General features: G+C 40.8%; 1 protein-coding gene across 5 annotated transcripts in view; it reads left to right on the forward strand.

The window, feature by feature from the left end:
- Window positions 1–14,382, forward strand: part of STAT1 (signal transducer and activator of transcription 1) — a 543,237-nt gene that overhangs the window by 123,115 nt on the left and 405,740 nt on the right. For all 5 annotated transcript variants that reach the window (XR_014979978.1, XM_085648786.1, XM_085648787.1 and 2 more), the window contains exon 8: window positions 8,699–8,850. Coding sequence is in view for 4 of the 5 variants with exons in the window: in XM_085648786.1 (XP_085504912.1) it covers window positions 8,699–8,850 (152 nt within the window). In the remaining variant the exon portion in view is untranslated. The remainder of the gene's footprint in view (window positions 1–8,698; window positions 8,851–14,382) is intronic.

Consider the following 14,382-nt stretch of genomic DNA (forward strand, 5'->3'; position numbering starts at 1 on the left):
TACCATTGGAAATTTAATCAAAAAAGAATTTTAAAATTACTATTTGGCCTAAAGGAAATGGAATCAGATGTATTGTGGAGTTATTTGAGATATAATATTGTGATTATACTTCTGAAACAAAAATATCAGACGGTATTTTAAAGAAATAAGTATTGTTTTTAGATGATATTTTTTTAGAATATTATGCATTTCTGTAATGTTAAGTTTAAGTGAGAAGAGATTCTGGGCTTTTTTAATACAATCTTTGAGATTGTTATTTTTTTTTTGCCCGCTGTTAAATGATGAATGCAATTGCTTTCACAATTTATAGTGAAATGCAATATATTCTGAAAACAGCAAAAATAAGGCAAAAATATTTTTTGATAAATATGTAAATATGTGTACTGTATTATAAAATGTTTTAAAAAATATTAATACTTTTTTCTTTTTTTTCAGATTGATATAGAAAATTTTCGAAAACTAGAACCATTTTTAAAGCAATTTTTTAAAAAAATAAATGAATAAATATTTTTTGAGTGGGTATGGTAAGTCAATAATATCATGGTTCCTTTTTTTCTACTTCTCTACAATCACATTTTCAGTTTTTAATTGTAGTCTCTCAAGGACCTTGTAATGTGATAATTGATTTTTAGTGTTTTTAAAAAAAAAAAAAAAAAATTACGCGCACCGTACGCGTACGGTAAAAAAAAATTCAAAAAAGTTTTTAAAAACATATATAAAAAAAAGATGAAAGATAAGGTTGGCTCTTAAAAGAGCCGTTGTGTTCATGCAGGGACAGAGGAAAGAAAGATTGGGAAAATTAGTCTCTGCGACAAGTGTGCTGATCTATTTTGTTGTTCGCTAGGGAAACACTGGTCTCCCTATGACAAATTAGATCATGACAAGAGGCGCATCGAATATCAACCCTCAGAAATCGAGGGTTAATTTCCAGAGGGCCAGCAAAAGGAGATGCTCCCCCCACAGATGAAGGGCTCACCTGACCTGCAGAAGAAGGACTCGGCTCTGCAGATGATGGTCCAGGCTGAGCTGCTGTGGATGTGCTTGGTTGACTTACTGAAGGGTTACCTCCAGTAAGTCGAGCATGTGTCCTTTTGTGTACATCCTTGAGGTGCCTCATCATGGTATGATTCCCAAAGGAATACTTCCTGTCAGGATTACCCCTTGAAAGTACACGCTTACACAGCTTACAAGTTACTAAGGGTGCATTTACCTTTTGCTGGCCTTCAGGAAAAGTAAAATAATCCCATACATAAGAGGTCTTTTGTTTCCTCGCTCTCTGCCTCAAGGTAGTGCTGCTAGTGCTAGCCTCACTCTCAGAAGGGCTCTGCTGTTCTGCCATCGTATCACAAAGACAACCCAGCTCCTTCTCCTAAGGGATCACAAGCAGAAATGAGGGGAATGGGTGTGGTGTAGGAGAGTTCTAGAACTGAAAGTAGTTTCAACCAATCAAAAGTTGTGTTTCATGATCACATGACCTACCGTACGCTTACGGTACGCTTACGGTACGCTTACGGCAAAAGTACGCATGCGCGTAAAAAAGACACGCGCTTGCGCGCATGCGCTTAACAGTCACTCCCCGACACTTCCGCGTAACGTGCGCGTGTAGCGTACACGCGTACACGTCCCACGCAGAGTACGCGCGGCTACGCAAATTGCGTAAATATACGCAAACAGCGTAGATAAATTACGGACGTTGCGTAAACCGTACGCTTACCGTAAGCTTACGGTACGCGTACTAAAAAAAAAATAAAAAAAAGGAAAAAATGTACTGCAAATAAATTTTACATGTTTATTTTATAAAATATATTAAAAAAAACATATTAAAGAATTTTACAAATTTAACCATAGTCTTTATAAAAGGATAGAAAATTAAAATAAAAATATGTTTAAAAAAATAGAAGAAAAAAAAAAAATTAGCATTTAAAAAACCTTGCAAATTCACTGAAAAAACCATGGGTTTCACACACGTTATAGTTAGGAATTAGCATTTAAAAAACCTTGCAAATTCACTGAAAAAACCATGGGTTTCACACATGTTATAGTTAGGAATTAGCATTTAAAAAACCATAGAAATTCAATGAAAAAACCAAAGGTTTCACACATGTTATAGTTAGCTGGACATTTCACTCGTAAAAAACCAATGAAATTCCCCCGTTATAGTTAGTTCAGCTAACTATAACTCGCGCGCCCGCAATGCACTGCTGATGACGTCACATATTACATCACTCATGACATGGTCAGTGACATCACTCATGACATCACTGATGACATCTCAAATGACATCACTGATGACATCACTGATGACATCATCCTTGTGATAGAGTGGCAGACCTCCTCTTCCCCTAATATAACCTTTGATACACACATTCAAAAATAGAAATTAAAATTTTAAAAACAATGGACATACCAATACCAGTTACAACAACCTATACAGTAATTCTAAGATCCAAATACACATCCACTCATTCACCAACAGTCCTATACAGTCACTCATACATGTACTCACTCATCATATGTACTCATACACGTATACATCCTGTTACACAATGCCACTCATCCATAGAGGTACTCACACACATAGTCACTCATGCTAATAAAGAATCAAACATACATTTACTTGCATATACAGTTATACACACACCGCCACACTTACTTCTACAGAAACTTACACATACCTAGTCTTTTAAACAATCACTTATAGAAACACATACTTATTCATACAGGAACTCTTCCAATCTCTCACTCTCACATATACTCGCTTATATACACCAATTGTCACATATACTAGTTTAAAACATATGTAGTTACTCATAGAGACACTATTGAGACAGTCATTCACTCACCAACACACCCATGCACACACTCATCCACCCATAGAGTCCTGCACACATGCTGTCTTCAACACATACAAAGAGTGAGTCATTCATTCATGCACCTATGCACTACGTAATACCCCCCACTGAACCATACAGACATCAGACACTGATACTCAAAAAACCAACTAATAACCTATATAGACACTCATGTAGCTACTCACCAACCCATGCAGCCACTTATACACAAAGTGAGAGACTGATACAGATATTTACATATTTAAACATTACTCACTAAGCCATGAATTCACTAAGATACACTTAATTAGTCAGTTATACAATCAATTTTTCAAAAACAATTCATCCATTTAGACACTTATATACCCATTTATTCTTCCATCGACCTTGAGATATACATATATAAAACATATGTAATTTTCAGAAAAACACACATTCTCTGGATGATGTCATCAGTGATGTCATCAGTGATGTCATTTGAGATGTCATCAGTGATGTCATGAGTGATGTCACTGACCATGTCATGAGTGATGTAATATGTGACGTCATCAGCAGTGCATTGCGGGCGCGCGAGTTATAGTTAGCTGAACTAACTATAACGGGGGAATTTCATTGGTTTTTTACGAGTGAAATGTCCAGCTAACTATAACATGTGTGAAACCTTTGGTTTTTTCATTGAATATATATATACATGCAGATTATAATAATGGAATATTCCTAAATCAAATGCAAGAGAAATAGAACACAAGTAATAATAATAATACTGGACATCCACTTCAAGAAATAGGAAATAAACCCTGCCAAAGGAACTATTCTCTGGTTTTCTGTGTGTGTAAATATATATATATATATATATCTATATATATATATTATCTACTGGCAGTCGCCAGTAGATAGTTATAGTTAGGACCGTGTTTCCATAGGAAATCTCAAAATTCTATTTTGAATAACTTTGGCGCCGGTTGACGAATCTTCGCGAATTTTTCAAAACTAATGGGGCGCTCCGCTCAGCTCCTACCCTGAAAGTCTCGGGGGGATTCGTCAAGCTGGGGCCGAGAAAAAAGGGGGGGTCCCAAAACGCGTTTTCCCCATGCATTTTCCCATAGGACCTTTAGTCGAAGGTACAGCCCGAACGGCTGAACAGAATTACTTGAAATTTGGCAGAGAGGTAGTCCTCAGGTCAGGGATGTGCCTTTTGCATATATGGAGTCAATCTGTTCAGTAGTTCCTGAGAAAATTGCAGTTAAAAGCACATACATATCTATAGCCGCGCACCGTGCGCGCACCCTAACGTGCACGAGCGTAATTCTGATTGGTTGTTACATGTCAGTCAACGTTCGAATCGGTCGAAATCAGAAAGTGTCAGCCGCCATTTTGTTTGTTTTCAGTGCGAGAGTGGAAAAGGAAGGTGGCGAACGTGAAAAGGGGGCAGGGGAGAGAGTTCCTGACCCCCTAGCCTTGGTCAGGGGGTCCCTGAAGGACCCCGAAGGCAGAAAAAACCAAATTATAATACATACATAACTTAGCATTTAAAAAAACGTACAAATTCACTGAAAAAACGCGCGAGTTATAGTTATCTCAACTAACTATAACGGGTGAATTTCATTGGTTTTTTACGAGTGAAATATCCACCTAACTATAACATGTGTGAAACCTATGGTTTTTTAAGTGAATATATATATATATATATATAATCACACACACACATCAGATGATTATGACACAATAAAATGAATGCCAATAACCAAGAACCACTGAATATCTGAATGTGCACACAAACACACTCACACCTCCAAAATACCAATTATCAGAAAAAACTATAGTAAAAACTTCATAAAACTGCTCAATGTACAACATAATGCACATTTGTGCACCACTGCCAATAGCACCACACACCTCATTTCCCAATGTACAGCATAATGCACATTTGGGCACCACTGCCTATAACGCTATGCTCCTAGACCGAGAAATGCATTCCACACATTTCACTCTCTCTCATGCTTTCAAACGCACATACCACACGTTCTCTTCCTGGCAAGACTGTTCTACTCTCTGAAACACTCCCACTCTGAAACTACAAGGAGACACAGAATGATACCATAAGGCAACACACAAGTACAAAGTGAATTAAAACACATCAAGTCAATTAAAACAATGGTAGTCAAAGGTCATCACGTGGTCCCAGTACATGTGAGTGCCTATAGCACTACAGTCTGAAGCGTGCATATGTAATGCTGAAGGATAAAATGTTGGGAATGGTATCCCCTGCACCACCATGAATGGTTCACATGCACTTGTAACTGGCATCTATTGTGACATTGTTCTAAATGAGCACCTTGATATAAGGGAAATTAATTAAGGTCAGAGAAATAATACAAAGTACAGTAGAGAAATGATATTTAATAAATGATGGAGCACTACATCTTTTGAGTAATTTTGGATATACAGACAAAACATAAAAACACAACTTTGAGTAACCTAAAGGTCTAATGTCTTTAATGCCAAAATAGCCAGTATGGAAGCAAAATCATGTGTGATCCTTGTCGTTATAACCAAGCAAATTTTCCGCCCAAATACCAAGTGGAGCATATTATGCTAAAATCCATATGTTTACAAATACTTGTGTCCAATTTTTTCTCTATACAAATCAAAGGAAATGTGAGCATGTGATTGAAACTTAATTTGAGTGAAACTAGCTAATCAGCAGATGGCAGCATCTTCTCATGAGCAAGAATAAGAACAGCCCTTGAAGATTATATACTGAAAATAAACAAAGGCTAACTCCACTACTTTATCGCATTCGCGCTTCGTGGTGCCTTTGCTCAAAATGAGGGTATGCTTACTTCACAGTACAGAAAAGGTTCAGTTGTAAATCGCTGAATACAATGGCTTCTGGGACTCAGAACTGCATGAAATATTGCAGGCATATTAGAGCTACTTTCCACACCAGGTTAGTATGACATACATGGGCATTAGCATTTTCAAACTAAAGCACTGGTACTAAGGCATAAAAATGTATGGTTCTGCTTTCTCAAGCTAAAGATCTGCAACTCATAGCATTTCTGCAAATGCATATAGTGTTGCTTAAAAACCAGTAGAACTGCAGCTGTTTAAGTGTATAGCAATAGGGTAATGATAATGGAGGACACAAAAGAAGATCATGGGTTGTGTCTAGCCTAATGAGGTAGGTCAGAAGGCAGAAAGATATGCTTAGGATGATTTTGCAGGCTGCTATCCATAGTTCCTCGAGGGGATCTTTTACTGTTAATTAAGCAAGAATCCTTTAAGGACAAGTAATCAGCATTGTAATTGTAATACACGCAAGTTCATGATGTGTGTTCCGATATTAGAACAGCATTTTTTCAATTGGCAAGAACTTTTTTTTATGAGTATGGTTAAGTCTAATAGGAGGATGTGCATTTTGGCCAGCTCTTTGAAGGTCCCTTATTACATGGGCTTGCAGGCAGATCTCTGTGCTGTTGCATTTTAAGTCTAAAATATTATTTTGAAACTTAAGCCCAGAAGGAGTGGGTCTGTTCACAGTTCACTGATCGATGCTTTGCAAAAATGTTTTTGCAAGCAGGTGTTGGTGCACTTCCAAGACTGAATACAAGTCATTAACGTATTATTGGAATTCCAGGCTGGTTTTGAAGTAATGTTAGAAGAATTTATCAGGTTTTTCGTTTTAATTGTATTTTTTGGAAACTTCAGTAATCAGCTGGGGCAAATTGTACGTTGCCTTTCTCGATCTTCATGCTGCTTTTGACCTGGTGCCAAGGGGCAAGTTTTAGAGGGTTTTTGAGGAAATGGGCATCCCGGCAAACCCGCTAGACATCTTAGTATGTTTCCATTCGGTTAATTGCACCTAAATCAGATGGGGGTGGGGAGCATGGACAACTTACCATTCCATTTAGGATTAAAAGTGAAGTCTGGCGGGGATGTGTCCTTTCCGCAACCCTGTTCTCTTTGTATCTCAACCGGGTAGTGGATTGTTTGAAGAGTTATGGGTGTGATTCACCAAAGTGGGTGGCTAAAGGGTGGTTGCCCTACATTTTGCGTGCAACACTATTGCTTTCAAAATATCCCTAGGGGCCCCAACAGCTGCTGAATAATTTTATTGCTTTTTGGGTAGAAAGGGGGCTTGAGCTGAATAGCTTGAAGGCAAAATATATGCTATTTAGTCCTGCAGAGCAAATAAAGAGCAAGATTAAAATGTATGTGGACAAGGATGTAATTGAACAATCCACAAAAAGTCAGTGTCAAAGAGGGTTGCACCTTTCCTATAGATTCATAATGTAAAAGCACTGAGGGCAGCCCTGTATGGTTCAGTAATTTGGGGCTGCGTAAACGCCAACATTCTGTCAACAATCGAAAATAAGTTTCTTAGATCGTTTTTGGGACTTCCTGCAAGCACGCCAATAGTTTCAGTTTTCTTGGACCTGGCATTAAGGGGAATACCTCAAAAGATTGAGTGCAGAATTCTTATCTCTTGGTACCGGTTATGATCCTCCGCAGCTATTGAACCGTACTGAGTAGGTCCAAGAGATCTTATGTCGCCAAGGTGGGCTATCGAGAAAACTGAGATTGGAGAGATTTTAGTTATCCCCAGACAAATTAAGTATAGTATCAAAAGAAGGCCTAAAGGAAATGCATTGGGACTGTGTGGCTGTCTAAATTGTTATAAATTCAAGGGATCCTTTACCATGGAGTTCACAGATTTTAAACCATGCCCTTGGTACTAGCCTACAATTGACGAAATTTAGCATGTAAATTGTATACCAGTTGTATATCCAATTTAGATATAAATCACTCCCTACAAAAAGGTTCTGGTGCAAGTGGTTGACCGCTGTACAAGGGAGCGATATCTGCCCTGCTTGTGCAGGAGTGTCCAAGTCACTCATTCATATATTATACTTCTGTCCGGCCTATGGCTCTCAAAGAGCTAAATGGATAGTTCCCCTTTGTAGGAACCTGGGTATCAGACGGCACCTGGAGGTTTTTAGGATGCTTAGTACAGATACTAATAGATTGATGGTATATTCAATTGCAAAATTTCTTATGTCTGTCAACATCTGGTGTAGCAAGTGTATCCAAGCCTAAGAGTAGATTATGTAATTTTACCATAGGGAGGAAGATAGTCTGGCCATTGGCACTTCTTGCTTGCCTAAGAAGGATGAGAGACTCTTGCTGTATCAAAAAAAACGTTCTTATATTGTCTAATCTTTACTTTTTCTGTACTTGTCTCCCAATCATTTGTAATATATATATTCTGTGACGCTATGATGGTTCTATGTGATACAAGCTCTTTTGCACTGTGTTGACACTCTTGCACTTTATTATTGTTATATTGTTAGATATAGCTGTTCTCTTTTGCTTTAAAGACATCTTTTCACTGATTAAGAGGTGGACGTACAAAATAGGATCTATTTGCATAACCCTACTAGAAATTAAATGTTCGAGGCATATGAGCTGCTGAATTCATACTTTTGCATAGATCGCCTTATAAATTAAGATGATTTGCTGCCAAGTCCAGAATTATTTGCAGTGAGTAGCGAAAGTTTTAACCCATTTCTAAGTGTTATAATACTGGAGGCTTAACTATTGGTCTCAACTGGTGGAATGGAGTGCTTTCCTACAAAGGGCTTTCGAATGTACATGGCACGTGAAGCAATCGCATAAGACCAAACAAATGTTTGTATGGCATGATTATATCCTGGTAGGTTTTTTTTTCAATGTACATTGCTGAGATGTTTTTCTTTTTTAAATTGTACTACACACAAAAGCACATACCCAACAAAGTACAATTTATGCTTTATGGAACACGGCTGCAATTTAATTTACATTTAACCACTTAATATTTTAACCAGGACGTCATACAGAAAATAGCTGAACTGCTACAGGTTACTGACCAGACACAAAATGCTTTAATTAATGATGAATTGGTCGACTGGAAGCGCAGACAGCAAATTTCCTGCATCGGAGGGCCACCCAATGCTTGTCTGGACCAGTTGCAAAACTGGTAAGTTGTGCTATTCGGCAACACATCAGGGTAACTTATTTAAATGATGCTTTCAGAATTGGAAGTAATTTAACATTTAATTTTTTTGCATCAATATTTATTAATAATATAAAAAGGACCAATGATAATTTCACGTAAGGGAGCAGAGGCAAACCAAATAAGTGAAATGTGTCACATTAGTCTTAACTTAGACTGTATTTACCCCCAACTATTCGAAATGTATTGAATTACTTTGCAGATGTCGCTTAGAGCACTCCATGTGCAGGGCTCCTTTATTCGAAGTTCAGAAGGATTTGGAAACTGTACTCTAATTAATAATGTGTTTTTCACTTACAGTAGGTTTTAGTATCTGTGTCTCTCGGACTACTTATTTAATGTTCATTCTATAGCCATTTATATTGTTTTGTTCCACTCAGTTTTGAATGTTCTTCTTCATAAACATTACAGGCTGCATGACTGCACTATAACCCATTGCTTTATTTATACCTATTCTCCTGATTTTTCAAAATGCATGGTGTTAGAACTGGGGGTCTCTAGTTGGCAGAGGTAGGTACCTTTGACCAAATAGGGAGCCTTGCTTCTAAGTCAGGGAAAGGGGATTACACTACTGGATAACCCCTGCTCACCCCCTTGGTAGCTTGGCACGAGCAGACAGGCTTATCTCAGAGGCAATGTGTTAAGCATTTGTGAACACATACAGTAATACAGTGAAACCACTACAGATGGACACCACACAGGTTTTATAAAAATAAGTATTCTTTATATAGGCATAACACAAGACCACAAACTACAAAAATCCACAATACTGTACTCAAAATTGACTTAAAGATGGTAGAATTAGCTTAGTTCAAGTTGTTGGTAAATGCCAGACAGTTCTCCAAAGTACCTGTATGCGTAACTCAAAATAAACAACATTTACAGTTGCGACGCGCTTCTCCGGTGATGCGACAGACAGCTATGATGAAGGCACGCTTCTAGGAGATGCGGCGACGGCACGCTTCTCCGGCGATGCGATGACTACAGCTGCGGCGGCGACACGCTTCTTCTTGTTGCGTCGCGCTCCCAGCGACACGCAGGCTTCTGCAGATAGAATTCCCAGCAAGGAAATTCAGAGGGGAGCTGGTGGTGAAGTTTGTTGTCCCTGAGACTTCAGCAGGAGGCAAGCACATGTTCAAGCCCTTGGAGAAATATTCTGCAAGATGATGAAAGTTCTGTAAAAGTTCCTTCTCCTCTCCTTGTCAATGAAGACACCACTGCAGGCCAACCCAACAACACAGCACACTGGCAGGGTGGCCGTCCAACTCCTACAGCTTCCTTTGGTTCATCTCCTTGGAAGAGGTCTCTTCTTGTTCCAGTAGTGATCTAAAATCTTGGGGTTTGGGTCCCCATATTTATACTACTTTTCTCTTTGTTCTCTGAAGACTGAGAGTCCCTTGCCTAGTCCAAACCAGCTCTGATCAGTCCTGGAGCACTTTGTTTACCTGACTCCTTCTTTCCTTTCAGAGTGGAGGGCAGAGACATCAGACACACCACAGGAGGTGGAGCCAGCATTGTGAAGGGAAGGCACAGCCCTATTCAGGTCCCAGGTGCAACTCCTCCCACCCATCTACATGCAGATCTTCCTATTCAGCCCTGTGCTGACTCACCCTCTCCCCTGGAATCCCCAGCCCCTGTCACTCACAGAACCAGACACACAATACACAACCTAGCTGAGGCAGGCTAGGACAGTTAAGCAAGAAAATATCTACTTTCTAAAAGCGGTATTTTTAAACACAGAATGTTAAAAACAACTTTACTAAAATATGTATTTTATCATTCTGAGTTCAGGCATACGAAATTCGAATTTCTACCATGTTCCCTGAGTCAGTTAGGATTATAAGATGTAATAATCAAACTGCCCATTCTGGCCTATGGGGAACAGGTAGCCTTGCAATAGTGAAAAACGAAAATGGCTGTAATTCACTATTAGGACATGCCACACACACCAGGGCATGTCCTACCTTACACTTACAATGCACCCTGCCCTTGGGCCTACCATAGGGGTGTCTGATATGAAGATAAGGGAAGGTTTAGGGACTGGCAAGTGGGTGCACTTGGTCTTTCAGCATGGCAGTACCAGACTGCACATAGGCTCTGCAATGGCAGACCTGAGACACACTTTACAAGTTGCTTCTGTGGGTGGCACAACCAGTGCTGCAAGCCCACCAGCAGCATTTGATTTACAAGCCCTGGGCACACATGGTGCACTGTACTAGGGTCTGACAAGTAAATCAAATAACCCAATCATGGAGTCACTAATCAATACATCAATTTAACATAGGGAGAGCATATGCACTTTAGCACTGATCAGCAGTGGTAAAGTGTTCAAAGTCATAAAACCAACAAAAACAGGTCAGAGAAAATACAGTAGGAAGGCAAAAGGTTCAGGGATGACCATGCAAAAAGGGCCAAGTCCAACACATGGACCTGACACACCAGACCTATCTGCCCTTACTAGAGGTGAATTTTAACAATAGATATCTAGAAGAGACATCAAAGGACTGATTCACAAAGGAAAACGTAAACGTTTGTATAAGTTTACTGTGGGAGACCAGAAACTGATAAGCAGTAGTACTTTGCCCTACCTTTGGTTGGTCTTTGCTGCAAACGGCTCCTGGCTGAACATATGGTTCACTCCATGGGCAAGTTCTTAAAGGCCACTAACTCGATTCTCAGTCTCCCATGCCCAAAGAGAACAGGTGCTATTTTAGCCATTTAATTTTTTTTTTTTAAATCACAGTGTGTACCAACAACCACGTATGGCGTTGAGGTCTTAGATATTGCCAAGAGCCACTGTATCCAACAAGAAGAGAATAGATTCTGCAGGAAGCTATTAGGCATACCAATTTCCACAGCTCAATACATTTGCCGGAAGGAACTTAATTTAAATATCATAGAGGATTTTATCAGGGCTCGCCCTGCCCTTTTCTGGCTATCCCTATGGAAAAACCCGGCTGCATCTCTAACAAGAGAGATCATAGGTGACTGTATTGGGTGTGAGAAAGGGAAGGCTATCCCATGGCTGTCAGGAGTGTACCGAAGCTTATGTAGTGTTAACAAAGGAAGTCTTTTTTTAAATCCTAGTACAGCTGAGACCCTGTATAAAAATGTCCTTTGGAACACACTTTATTCACTTTACAGCACAAAAAGGATTGAAAGGGAATCTAAGAAATCCTTTGTCCTTAGTTATATGACCATCGAACAGACTGTGCATCCCCTGGCCAGCTATCATACCCTGCCTATGAGTCTTTGGGAGACGAGTCTTCTCTTTCGTCTTATGGCAGGTACTGTAAAATTCGCCGGGCCGACCGCTACTTCCACCCCGAAGCCCTCGGCACCGAAGACACCAAGCAGTGACTCTCCGGCACCGAAAAAACACTCGGAGCCGACGAAGAATCCATTCCCCAAAAGTTCGGACTCACACTCTTCGGAGCCAAAAAAACCATTGACATTGAAAAAGCACACAGAGACAGGTAAACCACACGGCTTAAAGTCCAAAACCGCTCCGGAACCGGCGCCTAAAAAGCCCTCCATATCGACACAGTCGACACCGAACACCCAACCTTTTTCAGAAGAGCTTTTTCGACCAGACCCTCAACAAAAAACTCTTAACCAAAGGCCCTAAAACTGGTCAATCGACTCTGAGTTCCAGGAAAAGACCACTGGACATGCCTACACCAACTCCACCACCTAAAAAGAGGGACATAGCCACATCACCTCTTAAAGTCCCTTCTCCACCTCCACCTCCTCCTCCACCTCCCCCACCACCTCGTTCTCCTATGCCATCCCCTACACCAGTAGACGATGACGACAAACATGATGATACAGGGGACGGTGCTGATGACCTGCCAGTAGGGGACTCCAGTCCACCAACTTCTCCTGACCCCTGGGATGACTATAATACGCCTAATGTCCCGCAAGATGACATCTACCCCTCTAGGCCTTCCCCACCAGAAGACTCCATGGGTTTTAATCAGCAGGTACACCGAGCTGCCCAGTACCACGGGGTCGACCTACGTACAGAACCGGTCGACGAGGATTTTTTAATGGACACTTTTGACACCACCCAAAGGTCCACATCCACCCATGCTCAAAGGGGTTATTAAACACGCTACAGAGGTATTTAAGGACCCTGTTAGGGCTAGAGTGATCAATCCTAGAATTGAGAAAAAATACAAAGCTGCCCCTACCGACCCAGCTTTCATTAAGGGCCCTGTTCCATTAGACTCTACAGTGGTCTTAAAAGCTAGAAAGAGGGCTAACTCGCCAACATCAGGTGATGCAGCTCCGCCCGACAAAGAGTCTAAACTCCTGGACGCCTCTGGCAAAAGAACAGCGTCACAGGCAGCTAACATTTGGTGCATCGCAAACACTCATGCCCTGTTAGCCAGATACAATAGGGCTCACTATGATGAGTTGGAGTCCCTACTACAACACCTCCTGGACAGATCCAAAAATAAGGCCAACGACCTCGTACAGGAGGGTAAAATTATCACCAACACCTCCATCCGGTGCGCTCTCGGTGTGGCAGATACAGCTTCCAGAGCAGTAAACACAAGTGTCCTTCTCCGCAGGCACGCGTGGCTACGCATTTCCATTTTTAAACCTGAGGTGCAAAGCTCTATCCTCAATCAGTCATGCGACCAACAACACCTTTTTGGCCCTAATGTTGATGCATCCCTTTTAAAAGATGAAAAAGGACACAGACACAGCCAAATCAATGGGAGCCTTGCAGTCGCAAGCTCCCAGACGTTCTTTTCGTCGCTCATCTTACAAGGGCAACTCCAGGGGCTTCTCGTCTGATAACCAATCCACCTCTTACAAGGCTCCCACCCAATCCACCTTCACCAGAGGTTATCAGAGAGGAGGATACAGAGGCAACAATAACAACGGCAGAGGCAAGACTAACAACACCCACTCTGCCTCCACCCCTGCCCAATGACTTCCCTCTGCTTCCCCCAGATCACTCCACTCCGGTCGGGGGAAGACTACAACAGTTCCTTCCTGTCTGGATCAACACCACTACAGACAGGTGGGTGCGACAAATAGTGCAATCAGGTTACTGTCTCAAACTTTCCTCTACCCCCAAACATTCCACCCAAACAGCGTCCAACATCAACAGAACATTTGACACTCCTGAAACACGAGGTAATTTCCTTATTACAAAAAAGTGCATTAGAACTTGTTCCCCTGCATCAACAAAACACGGGAGTTTACTCCCTGTATTTTCTCATACCAAAGAAAGACGGCTCCCTGAGACCTATTCTAGACCTCAGGCCACTAAATCTATACATACAATCAGACCATTTCCACATGGTCACACTTCAGCAAGTCCTCCCTCTGCTTTCACAGGGAAACTTCCTGGCTACCTTAGATCTCAAGGACGCCTATTTCCATATTCCCATTCACGCAGCTCACAGAAAATATCTCAGGTTTGTAGTGGATGGGCAGCACTATCAATTCAAAATACTCCCTTTCGGAGTCACAACCGCA

This window comes from Triturus cristatus, chromosome 3_2 (assembly GCF_964204655.1).
Source record: "Triturus cristatus chromosome 3_2, aTriCri1.1, whole genome shotgun sequence".
Taxonomy (NCBI): domain Eukaryota; kingdom Metazoa; phylum Chordata; class Amphibia; order Caudata; family Salamandridae; genus Triturus; species Triturus cristatus.